Source organism: Empidonax traillii, unplaced genomic scaffold (assembly GCF_003031625.1).
Source record: "Empidonax traillii isolate 1590-97213 ecotype Southwest subspecies unplaced genomic scaffold, ASM303162v1 scaffold189:size1549363, whole genome shotgun sequence".
Taxonomy (NCBI): domain Eukaryota; kingdom Metazoa; phylum Chordata; class Aves; order Passeriformes; family Tyrannidae; genus Empidonax; species Empidonax traillii.
In genome coordinates this window covers 1,057,368-1,075,748 of record NW_020955382.1, presented here as the reverse complement: position 1 = coordinate 1,075,748, position 18,381 = coordinate 1,057,368, and the positions used below count along the sequence as shown (strand labels likewise).

The window sequence follows — 18,381 nt, the reverse complement described above, 5'->3', positions numbered from 1 at the left end:
TTGTGGCTTTTTGGTTTTGCTTTTTTTTCAAAAAAGGGTTGATGAAAACCATTTTCCTAAACTGACAGCAACAACCATAACACGCGTACAGAAACAAGATAGCAGTCTCATACAGGAAATATTTCTGCTTTCGTTTTTATTTTATGAATACATATACAAGAGATGCATAACTTTCCATTATCCAGGCTTAAAAGTAACAGGTTGGGGTCTGTCTTTTTTTTGTTTGTTTGTTTGTTTGTTTTTCCTTTCCAAAAATAGCTTAAAGAGGAAAATAAAAATAAGAACGAAGGAGGTGCAACATATCCAAACCATACAGTTGAAAAGTTTGATGAAATTACTGCTGAAATGTGAACCCGTGGAGGATGTGCCTCTGTGTGTGTGTGTTAAAGCCTCACCCAAGGTATTTATGTATAGGAATAAAAAAAAGTGCTTTGGCATAACCAGAGATTCCTCCATGCACAGTTTATTGACATTTCTGAAATACTGAGAGAATTAAATCTGAGGATTATATCACATATCATTTTCTCTTCTTGGCAGCAACGTCTTTAAATGCAGTGGGGAAATGAAGAAGAGTCTGTTGACAAGAGACTTTGCTTCCATACTACGATGGTTATATTAGCAGAATGCAATCAGCTTCATAGAGAAGAGATGGAGAGACAGATATACGTATATAATCTAAAAATGCATATTTTTTTATGAGAAAGGAAGATTTTCCAAAATAACATAAAATGAACCACTCTAAGACTAGCTTCCAGCAAAACATGTTGCTTTATTAGTTCTATTTTCTAGCTACAAGTCAAGCTGACATCTGTCAGGCTTTTTAATTTTTCATATGGCAGTCTATAAGAAACGTTTCATGCAACGTCTACAACGCTAAATACAGGGTAAATAACTGGGATTAAACAAGTGAGGAATACAGACTATCGTAAGGACCAATAACAGCATACTATGTACACAGAGCCATATTATATTCTCATGTCTTCACAGTAATGTGCAAATGTGACAAATATGGCTTTCATTTTTTTTTCCCTTAAGAAAGTAAGACATAATTATACAGAATAATGTTTTAAAACGCTTAGGAGGATTTCACTTTTTTGCGAAACCTGTTCAGTCTTCATTGCATCAGGGTTAAGGAGCCACCCCAGCTCAGGGGTGTAGTTCAGGTGTGTTTCCAGGAGGGGGCACAGATTCCTAAGGCACAATATTAATGTTAAACATTTTTAATTTAAAGTCATGCTATTTTATTTTAGTTTTGTTTTTATTTTTTTTTTTGGTTATATGAAATAATAGGTTGTTACTAGTTATATAATAAGCAGTTGATTGTAAAAAATACAATGTTAAAGGCTACACTACATGCCTACCTGTAGCTCCAGAAACATTAGCTAATCTGAAAACACACTATACAGCGCCGCATATTAAACCTTGGTGGTTTTTTGGTAATATCCTTTTTCATACATGTAGCAGAGAGTTATAAGGCTTCTGCGGAATAATAACATTATAACTGAACAAATATTTTACACTCTTCCATAATGGTATTTACAGTGACTACAATTCATATTTCGACATTTGGTAAATAACATGTATCTTGTATGCATCCTTCTTGCCTATCTAAAGTGCTTGCTTAACTGCTTGAGGAAAGAAAATGCATACCTGCTTTAGGTGCAACAAACCCTCAGAAAAAGTAGCTGAAATATTTGTTGTGGATTTGAAATGCATTCTCAGAAATTGAAATTATTGCTAAATTCAGTGCCCTTATCAGGCAATCATCTATATTATTTGTCATATATAAATATATGCATATATACTAGTATGTATGTACATGCATACACATTCATCTATCATGTAAAAGATAGATATCAATTTTTTGTCCATCAACCTTTTTATTTTGTGCTATTCAACTCACTTGTGCTATGACAGAAGCTGGATTAAAATCAAAATCTTACCATGCTACTACTAACAACCCTATGATTCATTAGCACATAACAAAGACAATATGCAAAAGAAAGCTGAGATGATGACGAATCATGAGGCTTTTGAAATGCACTGAGAATAAGGCAATAGGCTGTACATTACAGCAGAGGAAAAGCTGAAGAAATTCAGGAATTCATAAACATGTCTTACTGGAGTTGGGACTGCTCTCCCTACTCTGCTGCACAGTCCTACTTTTTTTTTTTTTTCCCAATATCACTCTCAGGAATTCAAGCTCTGTAATTTCTGCATTTACCAACACTTTTAATGGTAGCAAATTCAAAGCTTATTAAAAATGCCCTGATGCCACAACCTGGTAAAATAAGGCACTTCCAGGGCTGTATTCCAGCGGTGCCATGCCAAAAAGATCAGCACTGGGGAAGAAGCGCTCAGATTTTGCTGAGTTTCCTAGTTTTGTCCCATGAAATGAGCCGTCTCGGAGCGTACTCCCTCTTCTCTCTTTTGAGATGATTTTCTTTGAAAAAGCTGTTTTTCATCAGTTGAAGCTGAGGAGCTACTTCTTCGTAAGCAAGAGGTAAATCTTCAGTTCCTGACATTCAGTAAGGTGGAAGGTCAGAGCGGTACCAGGCAACGTCTTCAGTTCATTCGGTATCTCTGTACTCGAGCTGACACACCAGCTAAGTCAAAAGTCTGTATTTCATGCTAAAGCCCACACTGAAAGCTATGAATGGACATTGGTACTGGAAAGGTCATTCCTTATAATTTCATTTACTGCAAAGAAAGAAGACAAGAGAAAAGGAATCAATTAACATCCCACTGCTGCAGGTAGGTCTCTTCAATACACAGCACCCGCCCTCCCCCAAAACCTGCATTCGTTCCTTGGCAGTTTCAGTACAGCTCTGAAGAGTAAGTGTAACATCACGAGGTAGCTTGTACAGGCTGATCACAGTGCAAAACCAGCAGGATTAACCAAGGTTATTAACATGCTAAATACCATGTAAAACCAGCCATCACAAGAACAGCAGCATCCTGGATCCGTACTCCACATTTCAAATGACTTACAGATAAAACATTTCATTTGCTCTAGAACTGGCTCAGAAATGTAAAACCAACAACAGAAGATCTTAAAATAATCTGCTCCTTCCTTAAAAAGAGACGTTTGGAAAGCATGTTAGCCATGGTAGGTAACAGTGGCAGAAGGCTGCCAGTCACCAAACCTGGCTATGTGCAGCTGCAGTGCCTAGATAGAATACAACTTCACATGCTGATTTTTTCCACCGTGGGTTGATTAAGGGGGGGGAAAAAAAAAAAAAAAAAAAAAAAAAAGAAGAGACGAAACTGCTGAGTGCTTGCCCATTCCCTGGAGGTGGTAACATGTTCAAATACCCTCCTTTTGCAGTGACCAACACACGTGGTCACTTCACACTTCAATTCTATCCACACAAACAGACAAGGGGGACAAACAAGTTAAACTCTCGGCAAGAGCCAGGGGAAAGAACAAACAAGGTTTGCTATCTCAGCATCAGCCAGTCAGACTGCATCTCCACTGATAAAGTGGTTTCTTTCCTTATTCACAAGCTCTTCTTTCATTCTTTTCCCTCTTCCCCGAAGATCATCAGGCAATAGAGTTTCCCACACTCCAATTATGTCCATGTGATTTTTGGCAGATGGACAGGAAATGACTGAACCTGGCAAAGGTCATCAACAGTGGACTACACAACGTCCCTTTTATTTCCACTCCACCTCCCTACAGCAACTGCCACCACCTGATTTACACAGAGAGAGACAAAATGCCATCAGTAGGGCTATCACTGCTTCTGAGTTTCCCTAACACTGCTGGGAGTGGGAAACACATGCCCACGTCATGGAAGCAACACGGAAAAGCCCGCACTTTCCTTTCCTTGTGGGCTGCTGTTCACAGCAATCCAGATAACTTCATGTGTTTACTGGAAAAGACCAAAGCCTGTCTAAAACCAACTTCCTGAAGCAGTCAATTGGGTCTGTTGGGTGTTGGGATTTATGACTTGGTGGGTTTTTATGAATTGTTTGGGTTTTGTTTTGTTTGTTTGTTGTTAGGTTTTTTTTGGCTTGGGTTTTTGTTTGTTTGTTTGTTTATGTTCAGACCTATTGCTCACTTCCTAGTTGTAGCACATGAATCAGTCAATTTGTATCAAAGGTCCAAAACCAAATATACCAATGGATATGCACATCATATTTTGGAAAGGACATATCAATTGCACCTATGACTACCTATTTACAGAAGCAAATTAGGAGATATGGAAATGAGCTGTGAAGGACAAAGCAGTTCTTTCACTTGAGATTGCCAAGGAGTTCATCTTCAATACTACCAAACAGAAAATCCAAATTCAAGCAGCAAGCCCTGCACTGTGGCACAGACTGCTCTGCATGCCTCCAAACACAGCAAGAGGTGCCACCCCATTCATTTATGTCGTGACTCCGGGCAGCTTTTGGGACTGAGTCTCTGCCTTCACTGCAAACAGCACGCTTCTGTGGGATGGTTTTTCCATTATGCTTTTGTAAAGATGGTTTCTGTGATAAACTTCTCAAAGCAATATTGGGTATGCAGCAAACCCACACAGCAATACCCTGGTGTTGGATGTGACAATGAAAACAAATCCTCATATGGGCCGGGCAGTGCCAGACAGTTTTGCTAACTTACCCTCAAAGTTTCTGTTACATCAAATAAAATACTAGTAAAGGCTACTGCCACTCTTTGTACAGGTAATTAGAGCTCAGAAACATTAAACAATGAATCTTTACAGTGCTTCTGTAATATGTGAACATAAATATCACTGGTATTTCACAGATGCGGACAGGGAAGTGGAAACATGAAGGACATCCCCATCTCAACCACGATTAGCACTAAGGCATCCTGAATCTCAGACTAATGCTACAACATATGCTGAGGTACTCTTGTTTGATTCTTTCAATAAAACTTTCAAAAGCAAGAGTCTCAGCCTGCCTGCCCATGCTTTCCCCTATTAAAGCATCTAGTAAAGATATTTTGGAAGCAACTTGATGACATGAGAGTCTAACAGCCAAAGGTTCATCTCCAAAATCATCTTAGAAACTCACAGGCTGCCCTTTCCAATCATGCTAGGTACCCTCAGCTGATCCTCTGTCACTCAAACGCTCTAGGGCACATGACTTACCCTAGATATGACATGACTTTTCCTTTCAGCTGGGAACCCACCTGCCTTGGCTCAGGCCATGAGACCATGACGCTCCTGCAGTCACACTCTCTCCAACTCTCAGCAGCTAAATCAGTCTGTCTCCAGCTGAAATTACTTATAATTTTGCTATCAACCCACAACAGTTTATTGTTTTTGGTTTTTTTTATTGTATGTTACTTTCTCAACAGAGGAGGACTTTTGCTACCTTGACGAGTAAGTCCAGTGTCCTCATGTAACAACATCTGACATCTGTTCAAAATAGTCACTAGACAACCACTCCATGGACTTGGGAGACAACTGAACCTCAAGTGTACCCATTGCCACTGGATCTCACAGCCAAAAACACCAAGAGGACATTCAAGGTTTCTCCCATCCACAGTGGTCCATGGACAGCATGGCTCAGACACGTATCTCTTTTATTTCACTGTTGCTTGTTCCCTTTTAGCCACTGCAATGTCAAAAACGCAAAAAAATTCCCAATAATGCGGTGGAAAAAGCCTGCAGAGAGGGACAAGGGTGCAGGCAAAAGGCCCAGGTGGGGCAATACGTGATCTGGCAGCACAGCCGACCTTGCAGAGAGCACTAAACACAAGAGCTGAAAGGGGAAGTGTGCTGAGAGCGGGCTTTCCCTCACTGCCCACCAAGGCACCTGAGGCTGGAAGGAAAACCCTTGGGTGGGTGGGAACAGGGGAAAACCAGGAGGCAAGTGGGCAGGAAGTGTGCAGGGTGACGCTTGCTGGGTTCAGCTAGAAGGATCCTCCTGCATGGTCCAGCACTCCCATGGAGGATCTCTCAACGTGGTTTGTTTTTAATTTCTGGAAAATTTTCTTCTTTTAATACTCCAAAACGTATTAATATTTTTGCTGCATGTTAGGAAATGTTTTATTTTGCATCAAATGGAATGTCTTGGAATGTTTTGTTTGACCCCAAACGGATTTGTTTTCTTAGGAAAACATTAATATTCTTGTTGTAGGCTGACCCAAGACTGTCCTTCCCAACAGCAAATCAAACATTCTGTTACTGAAGTATGGCTCTGCTAACACATCATCTGTGTGATGCCCACCCACACTAGTGTCACAACTACCACAATGGCCAGTAGTCAGTTATTTGGAAAAGAGCTTAGGAACCAGTACATCTCCAGTGATGCTTTCTCTGGTACACCTTTACTCTGCTGGGGGATCTTTGTGAGCCAGAGGAGGTCTGCATCCTTTTTTCTAGTGAACTTTGATGAACTTTCTTTCATGAAGTCTTCTAATAACCTTCTGAACTTGTTTTGGCGTTCAAGATTTTCTGTAGCAATGACTTCCACAGCTTATGGATGGAAAAAGTGCATGGTGGAAAAAGTATGGGTTTTTTTTTGTTTTAATTTTGTTTCTTGTTAATTTATGTGTCACGTGAATGAGCTGACTGTTCCCTGTTCACTATCTCCTTTGCCATCTATTCCACTCCTTTCCCTTGGTATCCTCAGGGCTCTACTTGGTCCTGTAAGACCACTGGAGAACTTTCCAGAGAAGCAAGATAAACTGTTTGTGCAGCTAAAATAATTGGCATTTTTCTCTTAAGTTTCCACCTTTCTAACAAAATATATATTATATACTTAAGGAGATTCGGCTGTTTGCTGTCTTGAACGCTCAAGTTCTGACTTCTAAACCTGTTACTATTACAAGAAGATTGTGTGTGCTCCACAGAACAGCAGTATTCAGTGCAAGCAGTATTTTGGCCTGGGTTTGAGTTTCACTCCCAAAGCAAACGCTGTTCTTTGATTCCGCTGCTGCTTGGATATGCATCCATTCATGTCTGCAGTACCATTCCAGGAGTAGCTGGGCTTTGAATAAGCACAACATTCTTCAAAGGAAGGTTGCAAAGCCTCTACACTTATTTTTAAAACAACATACCCTGAGCACTTGAAAAGACCCATTTTACAAACAGGACAGATGAGATCCAACTAATTACCTGGCTTGTTGCAGGCCCTACACGCAGCTTAGCAGCAGATCTAGAATAGCATGCAAGATGTTTAATCTTCAATGCCTAGAAGTAGCATAACATTTCCCTTACAGCAATAGGTTGATCCCTATCAGATCAAACAGCTGAGTACTACAATTTACAGTGCCTTTGTCATCAGGTTTTTTTTTTTTTTTTCACTGTTTTTCTGCTGGCTTTGGGGTGGGAGGCCACTGTCGCTTTCATAGCTAACACCTACAGTTCCCCACAATGCCTTCTTTCAACTGGTATTTTCCATTGTCATGTTCAGCTTTTCCACTGACAGAAAAGTCAAAAAATAATAATGCTGAGAAATGCAGGTAACATGTGACCTCTCTACCTGTCAAGACTTCTGAAAGAGGAACCTTTCCTTTGCTAAACAGCAGATGCCACGGTAGCAGGATGTGGTGAGCTGTTACACCACATTTTAGTTTATTAAGTAGCTTTTTTCTTCTTGTATTTAATTTTGCTTTGAAATGCCCTTGCATTGGAATTTTTTGCCGTACTAATTAGCAAAATCAGTGTCTTACCAATGCAACAGTTTGGGTTTCTGCACGGAACAGGACAACCAGATATATCTGAACAAATGTGGGTTCCATATATAGATGTGAACTTCATAGGAAATGGAATATTTTTAACATTTAGTGGCTGTACGTGGATTCCATCAACTGGCAAAACTTTAAATTTCTGCGTATTTCTGCTTCTCTTGCATCTGACTACTAATAGGGATAACAATGTCGCCTTTGGTCTTAATAAAGTACTGTTCTTCTAAGACAAAGTTCTGCCTTCCAGCACAGAGACTGATCCCTCTCAGATCAAAGAAGATACAAGGTCATTGGTGCAGGGAGTAGGGAGAGGGCACATGCACGGGGTTTCCCCAGCTGGGGAGCTTTTTGGGGATACAAATAAGAGAGGCTGGAAGACTTCACACTCCTAAAGATGACTGTTCCCAAGAATCTGAAAAAAACAGAATGTGAATGAAAGCCACGGTCAAACCCACAATTATAAAGAGCTGAGCCTACAGTTTTTTGGGGGGAACAATGCCAGTTTGAAAGCACATCCCACCTCTGTTCACTTTGTAAGCAGTAACATTAAGTCTCCAGTTTCTGGCTGGGTTAAACTGCTGTCTCCTCACGCATCACACACCAAAGGCAGTGGAAGTCAAAGGCCATCTTTCCAGTGACTTCCATCCACTCCAACAGGGGCCCAGAAAGGCTGAGCGAGCAGCAGGACTCTGGGCTTGTATTTACTGTTGTGCCCCTTTACCACCCCACGCTTCTCTTCCGCAAGAGAGCTTTGTGTCTCCCCGCTCTTTAAGGGGTGTGACAGAGTTGAAGCAAAAGGGCACTGAGAGGTTGTGCGCTGAGCTGACACCACGTGATTCACACGTCCCTGTTCTCCCGTAAGTAGCGACGGCATCAGCTCGGTTCCTTCAGGATGGGTTTTTGTTTTCCTTACCAACGGGCACTGCGACATGGTATGCCCCAAGACATGCAGGCATTCTGGGTCACCATCAAGTTTCTATCCACAGCCGACTAACCAACCTTTGCTTGTTACTTCGTGTCCACCTGTGTCCGCTGGGGACCATTGCCTCTACCGTGGAGGAGAACCGAAGACGGAAGCTGAGATGCCGTAACGCTCTCTTGACGAAAATGAACAAAAGCAACCTGCTCTGACTGGTTGGAAAATACAAGTAATACCAGCTGCATCTTTCAAGCTGCATGCGTGGAAAGCCTGTGGTAAATTACGCTCAGATTCGGCCGCATCCAGACAATAACACTTCATCTTTCAGATAGGTGTAACTTCCCAAGCAGTGCAGTGCCATGTTTTGGACACCCTGTTTGGAATATGTTTGACACTGGTCAGACTACACAGCTTCTGTGTCACAACCTCCAGAAGGTTTGTGGAAGGTCTGAGCAACCTCCAGAAAAAGCAGCAGTCCTGAAAGAAAAACTGCCTCGGTTTGGCTCATCCTTTTTGCCTTCCGGCAGAACTCACTAGCTCAGGTCAAGCCTTACACAGGTACAGCTACAGCGATATCCAGGTCAGGGATCTCACCACATAGCTCATTACACAGCGTAGATGTACTCACAAGCGCTCTAAATTTCTGCTGTCACTATTCAACATCTGAACAGAGACAGGGACACAGAGCTCTGGAGCGAGTATGTGAGTTTGATGCTGAGGTCATGCTACCTGTAGTAATGCTTTGTAGTATGATGTTCGCTTTGCTGTCTGTAATTACTGCCCTCAGATTTTTTTCACCAGCAATGATGCCATTTCTTGCTCCATCAGGCTCTTGTATGCGCTTTCATTTCAGATGAAATGCCACATACTAGCCTCACCGAAGAGGAATTCAAAGTTGCAAGTGAATGCAGAGGAAGCAGAACAGGAGGGAAAAAGTGTTTTTCTTATCTCCGTGGACAGATTTTATTTTAAGAGAAAAATTACTAAATATAGACATATACAGAGCAAGTAAAGAAATTAGGTTCCTGGTATAAACTCCATCCCATAATTAAAATCCTACCGTTTTTATCAGGGTATCTACTTCCTCACTATTAACAGGCATCATTCCTTTCTGACATATGAAAACTGCAACAAAAAAAAAATAGAATTGTGACTCAAATCACTGAAAAAAGTAGAGTTGTCTTTTCCAAAGCTACTAAGTATTGTCCTGTGAGTAAAACACCAGAAAATGGCGATACAAACTCCTTGGGTGCCAGACTGTAATGCAAAACTATAGATCACATTAAAGCTTACTGAATTAAAAACCAAACAAAACGAGTTTCATGAAGCAATGGAAAATGTAACTTCACACGCTCCATAAAGAAGTCAGACCTTGTATTACCTCAGGTGTCCTGGATGTGTTTAAACCTTAAACTTATTTTTGTCTGTTTAATCATAATAAGCCGCCACCACCACCACAGGGCATGCTATTTTTGGAGACAGCGAATAGGACAGTGGAGCAAGTGAGTGACAACAGCTAGCAGGTTTTAATAAAACATGATCCTCCCATAAGGACGTCAGCTTGGCGCGATGGATGGTATTGTTGTGCATGACAGCCAGTAACATGGAGTCATTTTCCTACCTGCTTTACCCTCTGCCTTATTTAGCTCAACAAGCCCAACTAACCAAAATCTCCCACAGTGGCTGTGCTGAGGAGGGCTGATGGGAAAAGTTCCTTGAAGTGCGATGACAGCACTGTGTGGCAGCGATTTCACTGGGACTCCTGACGAGGTGCCCAGACTAAACGAGTCCTATCCTATCACACCAAAACTCCTGGGTTTGGATTTTTTTTCATCTCTTCCATATGCAGCCCTGCAAAAGCCCTGTGTCTCTTGCTCTGCAAAGACTTAGGGATGAATTCCCTGGCTGCTGGAAATCAGTGCAAGAAATCAGCAGAGCCGCAGTGATTACCAGCACACTGGGGTCTAAACTTCAGCTTGTTTCTACTCTCAATCTAAGAGTGCCTGCACTGAACCTGATTTACCCTTCTTACCAAAGAATCAGAGAGTCAAAAGGAATTTAAAGTAGCCCTCACTGAGGCCATCCTTGCCTGGAGGGATGGGGATTTGGGCTGCGCAGAGGCTGCAGGATCTGCCCTGCTATGATGCAAGCCACGTTTGACACACACCCACACACACACACACACACACATATGTGTGAGGATAAGGCTGCAAAAAGGACAAATAAACCGCATTTTAACCAAAATGATGTGTTTACATTCTTAAGAGAACCTGTAAGGGAAACAAAACAGACATATCTTACGTTTTACACAAAATTTCCACATGACTAACTACACAAATGCTACCTAAGGCAGCCAAAAGTCGACACTGCTGGAACCTTTGTGGACACCAATCCGGAAGGAGTAAGGAAGACCATGCACGGCTTTACCAGAGATAACAGACATCAGCCTCTGCCATAAGCAATACAATAATGCAAACTGATCCTGGTGAGTTCTACTTTTCAGTCTAATGCCCAGCAGTGAAATAGTACTGTTAGACCCCGGCATTCAGAACTTATGAATCATGCCCTGAAGGATGATGAGACCAGATTCAAAACTGAAATAAATTTAAAGCAGTTCTGCATTTGCCTATTTTTTAGCCTCCAGGCTTCTCTGGCAACATTTATTAAATCATGAGTGCAATCGAAATGAAACTTCCTCTTTTTCCTTTTTACTCTCATATTCCTGATTCCATCCCTCAAGGTTTGCTGTACCTCAAAACCAGCAGTCAGCTACAGGATGGACAACACTTGAGACACGAGGGCCTCAAAGCATCCTACAGTTAGAAGAGCAAGGTTAAAGCCCACCTGATGACCCCAAGGGCTGGCAGCTCCCAATGTTTACAAGCAGTGAATGGGAGAGTGGAGTGAGTCTGGACCATGTTGCAAAGCTTTGAACCTGAAGGTTGCTACTTGGGGACTTCATATCCTGCCAAAGGAGCATCCCACGTGCACATACCCAGCCAAACACCGGTGATTTCTGTGGGCAGCTGACACCAACCCTTAGCATCTCACACAGCAATCTGTATCAGCCAGGCCTTTCCACATAACACAGGAAGGACTTTCTCCACATGTTAGAAAAGTGACAGATTAGCCTTAGGAAAAAAAAAAAATTCTGGGGGTACAGGAGGGAAGAAACAGAGCAAGGGAGGGTCCATAATCTCCATAGCATACTGCTTTCAGAGTTTTAAAAAAAGCCAAATAAGACTGAATTTTTTTATTGATTATACAATTATTAATCTTTTTAGAAGCTTTTCCAACATAGCACATAATGAGCAATTCATCAAAGTATATTAGGTGCCACAGAAGTTGCATTCAATATAACGGGGTCATTAAGTTTCTTGTAATTGCGCATTACTGAAGCTTTCGTTAGTTCTAAATCAAATCAATAGGATGTGCACGTATGCTCTTTAATTGACTTTATGTAATAATAGTGTGGCCCCTAGTGAGCATCTGGAATCCTCCAAAATGAGCCACCTTGCACTGCTGTTCATAAAAAAAAACAGCTCGTGTGCAGCTGGGCATATCAAATAAAGCAACGGAATAATGAATAGGGAAAGAAAAAAAAAAGCACCTTGGGGCACACTGCAGTATTTGCTGAGTGCCCTTTTCTTTCCATGACAGAGCCAAGCAACTCAACTCTTCTTCTACTCAACCAGCTTCGAAGTCTGATGGGCTTTAATAGGAGTAACATAGCCTCAACACTGTCCTGGAGACAAGGTTAAAACAAGTTCTATCTGATCATCTTCTGAGCAAGAACGGTTTGCTTTTGGTTTAGTGGTGGGGTTTTTTAAAAATGGACCCTACTTGCCATATTATCATCACCATCATCCAGACTTCTTTCCTTTATAAGCCTTTTCATCAGCAAAGTGTGTGCTAAATGGAAAAAAATCAGTGCTATTATTCCCATCACCTACCAAAGAGGGCACTGAAGCAGGAACAACACCAGGATGCTGCTGCCTATACCACAGAAGATGTGCCTATGAGCTGCTTCAGGGAGTGACCACTGTTGGGCCACATCCACACCTAGGCTGTGGTAAAGGCTGAGCCTTGTTTGGTAATCTCTAATTCACGGGAGTTTTGCTCAGGCAGATAAAATGATGGTCATAAGATGACTCAGTGAGCGGCCACATGCTGCTGGATAGAAGAGAAAGGCTGGGTGGAGCTAATAAAACTTTTATGTGTTTGATAAGGGAAAAGAAATCCACCTATGAGCCTGCTGGGGACTAGGCTGGGAAAGGTCATGCTAGCTGGGGGAAATCCTTAGGTGATGGAACACAGCTGCTAATCTTCTGCAGTGGGCACAGATGAAGGGCTGACTCTGGGAACCTGAACTGGCAGCTGCAAACAGCCTGCAAAAAAACCAGATGCAATAAAAAAAACCATCACGCAATAAATCTGCTTGTGGCATGATGACCTGGTCACCACCATAATGTGAGCTGTATGTAATGCCACAGCTCTTTCGAACCACAGCAGCATCTGTTGCTGGAGAACACTGAAGTTCAAAGAGGAACGCACGTCCCCTCTGCCACAGCTCCTTGGACAACAGCACTGGCAGCGGATGATGACACTCTTGCAGTGGTTTTGCACCACACTCACTAGGTAAAGACCTTTTTGTAACACAACTCTCATCCAGTTTGGCTGAGAAGGTCTGAAACAAAGGCTGATTCGGTGGACCCACGCTGGAGACATACCAATGCAACCTGGGCCATGGTGGGGGAACCACCAGGTGGGTGTTAGTAGGTGCTGTAAGCAGTGCAGAGACGTGGATGTGAAAGCCACTGCGTCCAGACAGTTGCTGGACTCCAGTACTCCTTGGATGCTGGAGTCGCCTATAGCAAGCATCTCAAATTATAGCAGCTGGAAGAATACTCTTATTTGTACATGGTCCCAGTGCGACAGAGCTGCAAACACAGCAAAATGTCTCTTCCTCTTTTCCACTCTCCCACATGCTGTGTCTAGCTGCAGAACGGCTCAAGCTTAGGCTGGACTGACAGAAAAACAGTCAACAGTAAAACACCAGATACAGTTGCAAGAATTCAGTAAGCACGGCAGCCAGCCTCTCAGGGAAGACAAAACCTTCCTCCTTGCAGCTCAGTGCTTGACACAAGAACCCTGCTGAAGCTCAGTGCTCTTGACTAGAGAGGAAATTTATTCTGCCTCAAGAATGAAGCCTGTAATCCTGCTGCCAGCACTGGAGAACAAGGAAAAAGGCACTTGAGAGCAGGCATGCAACACTCATCTCTCAAACACACTTAAGGATCTGAAATTTTATTCAAAATGTTTGCATTACACTTCCCAAACAACCACTCTCAATGTGCAACAGGCTTCTTTTCTGCCTCTTTTGAGAACCTGGACTCCAAATCCCTCGCTTCTCAATAGCTGAGAAATGACAGGGTGCTTCCGTGGCCCAGGCTGCGATCTTGCAGCACATCCAAACTCTAGCAGGAGTTGGCCTGGACTTTTGAGAGGTGCTCTGGGCAACAAAATGAGTGGAAGAACTTTAACAGTAATTCAAGAAGAACTTTAAAAAATTTATTAACGCTACAACGAAGAAAACTGGCTGCTTATATGAGACTCAGCCAGGTCAAGTCAGCCAATTCAGCCCGGGAGGTGAATGCACGGAACCTAACACAGGAGTTTTGGAAAATCCACACAACTACACATTGCTGGAAGGGGCAGGCATCTCCCTGCTCCCCAGGGAGATTAGCCAGAGCATGCAGACCCCAGGACCCAGCTGTGGGCACGCAGATGTGCAATATCCCACTCTATCTTCAGAAGCAACCTCGTGACAGGAGCAACCCAGCAAGGGCCAGCTCTTCCTGAAGACCCTGTAAACCCAATGCTTTTCAGGATGGGGCCTTAGGGACATCAAGGACATTCCAATGATGGGATAAAAGGAAAAAAAAAACAACAAAGGTTCTGATGAAAGGCTGTGCAAGTTGATTGTTGTTTGCCCCACACAACAGCCATTCTTGTGCAACCACACCTTCTGTAAAACACAGTTCCATGAAACAAATTATTATCTCCAGCAGCTTCCGTCTACACAAATTTCTGAAATACTTTCATCCCAAATTATTTTGAGAGGAAACATTAAAAAGAATGGAAACCTGGCAATTGATCAGATGGAAACCTTCGTTTCCACTTTACAGAATAGGAAAAAAAAAAGGGAGAGAATTATAAAAAGAATACCCATCATTAACTGCTAAGCAGGGAAATGAAAGATAAGAAGAGGCCAGGAACTGGGAACACTGGTGCGCTGCATGCATTTACCTGCATTTGGACGTGCTTCTAAAGGGTGGGTCAGATCTGTGTTTGCCATTCTCGTTCAAACCCACATAAACACCTAGCTAGGAACTGGTTTTTGACAGATGAAAATTCTGTTTTCTTTAAAACTCACAAAATAAAAACCTTGAAAAATTTTTTTTTGAAGTATGGACGAAAGTCTCTCCTGGTCAAGACACAGCGCAAATATTTACAGGTGCTGGGGAGACACCATTTCCTCCCTTTAGGCTTCAACCCAGTGTCTGCCACATAATTTCATCCATTCAATGAATTTTTTTTTTTTTCCAGACATCTGCCAAGAGGAAATAACTCTGCTGTATTGGGAGTCTGGGAATCCTAGAAAACAATCTTAAATCCATAAAATAATTGAAGTGCAGTTTTACTGAGCTGTTCAGTTCGATTCTGATTTTTACTACAATGTCAACAAGAGTTTAATTTGTTTTAAAGTTTAGGTTCTTAAATCTGAGTGATATACGGTAGTTTACAGCTTGCTGGCAACAGCTACTGTGGAAAAAAAAATGGAAAGTGCATATAAAGGCAGTTCTAAGTTTGACATTGTGAAAGCAGGGAGCAGTGCCAAGAGCAGCAAACAGCATGGCTTTCCCAATCCTGGCTGGCTTTAGGGACTGCTTGCTATTGACATCAGTCGCTATGGGATACATTTCCCTGCTCTAACAAATCTCATCTGGAGCCTGTAATTAAAAAAGAAATGTCTCAAAGTGTAATTTCTTTCCCTAAAACATTTACAGATGTTAACTAGGTTGCTAATAGTGTGAGATGTCCGTGGGTGGACATCTTCCTCCTTATCTGCTGTGTCAAAGAGGAAGATTTCTTTACTAAAACCAATTCTAAAGGTAGTATCTTCTCTGTGTACATCTTTGTGTATGGGGATGGTGGTGTCTTTTTTTTCTAAACTGCTTGCTGAACTGAAAGGTTTGGAGGTGTTTTTATAATTTCTTCTTTTTATCTTTTCCTTCAGAAGTCACCTCCAGAGTCAGTCTGACATAAAAAGGACTCAAAGGGACTAAAAATGTCTTTCCTGAGCAGATTAAGGAGTATCCCATCTGAGCTGTAAAATTATAATAAAAATAATAGTGGTAGTAAAAAAAAAAATAATAATAGTAGTAGTGATGTAAGTTTCCTGCTCCAGTGACTTTCCACCAGTGTCTTTGGCTGGCACTCTTTGCTAAGTGCTGCTAAAAGCATTTACAGGAGCTGCCGGACGACCAGGAAAGCTGATCTGCTTTAGGCGCACACCAGACACGAGAGGGGAGAACGTGACAAAGGGACGGGTTTTTAGAAAAGCATGTCCCTGGGGAGACAAAAAGAGGTTTTCTTGGCTGTTTAGGGAAGGTGCTGGCCCCAGCTGTGCCTTGCCAGCAGCATGGAACACCACTCCCAGCCAAGCGCTCCCTGTCCACATGGCCGTGTCGAGCAACTCCCCAGTACCCCGCAGGAGGTGATGGCTGAAACTCTCCTTCCTGACACACACAGCCCAGTTGTCTGCTTGGGCCTTCCCCTCTGCCAACACTCCCTCTCTCCCTTTTCATTTTCTTTTTTCAACCAGCTTTGATTGGAGCCAGGGCCTGGGGTAAATCAGAGGAATTTCTAGATTTTTCTGAGTGCTGTGAGCTCTTGCCTTTTTCCGGTACCTACTTCCTGCCATATCTAAAATAACAGCAGCTGCAAGGGCCTGATAGAGAAGAGCTCCAGGGGAGAAATTCTCACAAATGGGGTGGGGAAAAAAAAGAAAAAAAAAAAAAAAAAAAAAAAAAAAAAAAAAAAAAAAAGAAGTCAGTTATTAGGGAGACGATAACACACAGAGCCAGCATCAGATTCATTGTTGGAGTCGATAGCACCATAGGCTGTGGATGTTGTTGTCAGAAGAAAACAAATCCTGTAAAATGGCCGTGAGAATGATAAGTCTCCATGTTTGCTGGGATAACAGAAGTAGCTTTACAGCACTTGTCCTATTGTATGGAGTATCGTGCCTCGATTAGCTAATGTCTCCGAGGGCCAGATAAGCAACGATGAATGTTCTGACGTAGAGGCTTTCATGCTTTCCCTTTGTCATGGCTATCTGTGGAGTGCTGCAACAGAAATCTTTGCACACATAAAGAAGGCCCGCTCTCTTGAGGAAAACATCACTGAGAGTGGAAAACTGTTGAAATTACCCTGTTTTCTGTGGAGGATGTATGGGTGCAGTGTTGTCATAGTCTCATTGCAGACCACACGAGTACAGCAACTCAAGACTTCCAAAATGGACATGGCGCACTCACACAAAATATACCTGTGTGCAAGAACACACTGAGATCTCCCTGAGATTCCTTGAAACCGACACAACATATTGCTTTAAATATCAGCACATCCCAGCAACCAAAGTGAGGGTTCTTAAAATGCCACCAGTCAGTCACACTACTTGTACAATACAGGCAGCACTTCGGATTATTGTATGTGCCATTAACCTTAACAGAATAACGTAATAGAATCTTCCACAGTTACTTCAGGAACTATAAGTTGTGGCCGTATCAACTTTTGGGCCCTGAAATTTCCACCCAATACTAGAGATTTTCATAGATTATTTGTTTTCAACACAGGACTTTTTTAAAGAGCATTAAGTGATTGTTAGATGGAGGTTATCGTGACTGTGCGTTGGAGTCTGATCCAAAGAGCACAGAAGACAACAGAAAAATTCCTTCTCACTTTAATGGGCTTTGCATTAAGTTCTTATGAAACACAGGCAGGTATGTAAAGGTGGTCTACAAATGCACAGTGTACCAGTCTGATGACTTGACAGAAAACATCAGTCACCGCATTGTAATCATCCTATTTTGCTCATTATTCCCAAAAGATCATTTGAAATGTTTTAATGTTGATATGCAAAAAAGGCAAATAGATCTGTTCTCCTCTTTTGCCTGAATTTTGGAGCATGCAAGACTTCTCTGATGTCAGCAGAGAAGTCTTACTTCTTGTCAGCACACTACTCAGAGAGGACGAGCATGTTTCTGTGTTTACTTCAGTGTGTTGGTTTGATTGCATATGCATGTGGGTGCAGTTTGATCCTAGAGCTCTATCCCCTTTCTAGAGAATAGTGGAAAACCATAAACAGGGTTTTAGTAGCAGCATGTGGTTTTTCTTTTCTAGATTTTAAACAATTTCTGTAGGCCTAAAAATCCTTGCTTTGCTTGAGTACGCAGCTTAGGTGCCAATTTTTAATTGTTAAAACAAGATCATGTTAAGCTACTTGGTTCTTCACATCCCCAAAAGAGGCTCCTTAAAACACAAACCATTTTTAGTTCATGTTTAGGTAATTACACAAATTGACCAAGTTTAGATAGACTAGACAATCTTCTAGCCTAAACTCATAAACCAAAACTAATTAAAACATTTTTTTAACCAAAAAAATCACCCTTGACAACACAAAGAGAGTGAATTTGTATTCCTGCAAAAGTAGTAGTTAGAAAACATGAGGTATTGTCTAATCCCGTTTCAA

At 42.0% G+C, this 18,381-nt stretch overlaps 1 protein-coding gene across 2 annotated transcripts in view; it reads right to left on the bottom strand.

Annotated features, from left to right (window-relative positions):
- Positions 1–749: 749 nt before the first annotated feature.
- NFATC1 (nuclear factor of activated T cells 1) overlaps positions 750–18,381 on the bottom strand; it is a 109,927-nt gene continuing 92,295 nt past the window's right edge. For both annotated transcript variants that reach the window (XM_027886553.1, XM_027886550.1), the window contains one exon: positions 750–2,700. In XM_027886553.1, coding sequence (XP_027742354.1) covers positions 2,698–2,700 — 3 coding nt within the window. In that variant the 3' untranslated portion in view covers positions 750–2,697. The remainder of the gene's footprint in view (positions 2,701–18,381) is intronic.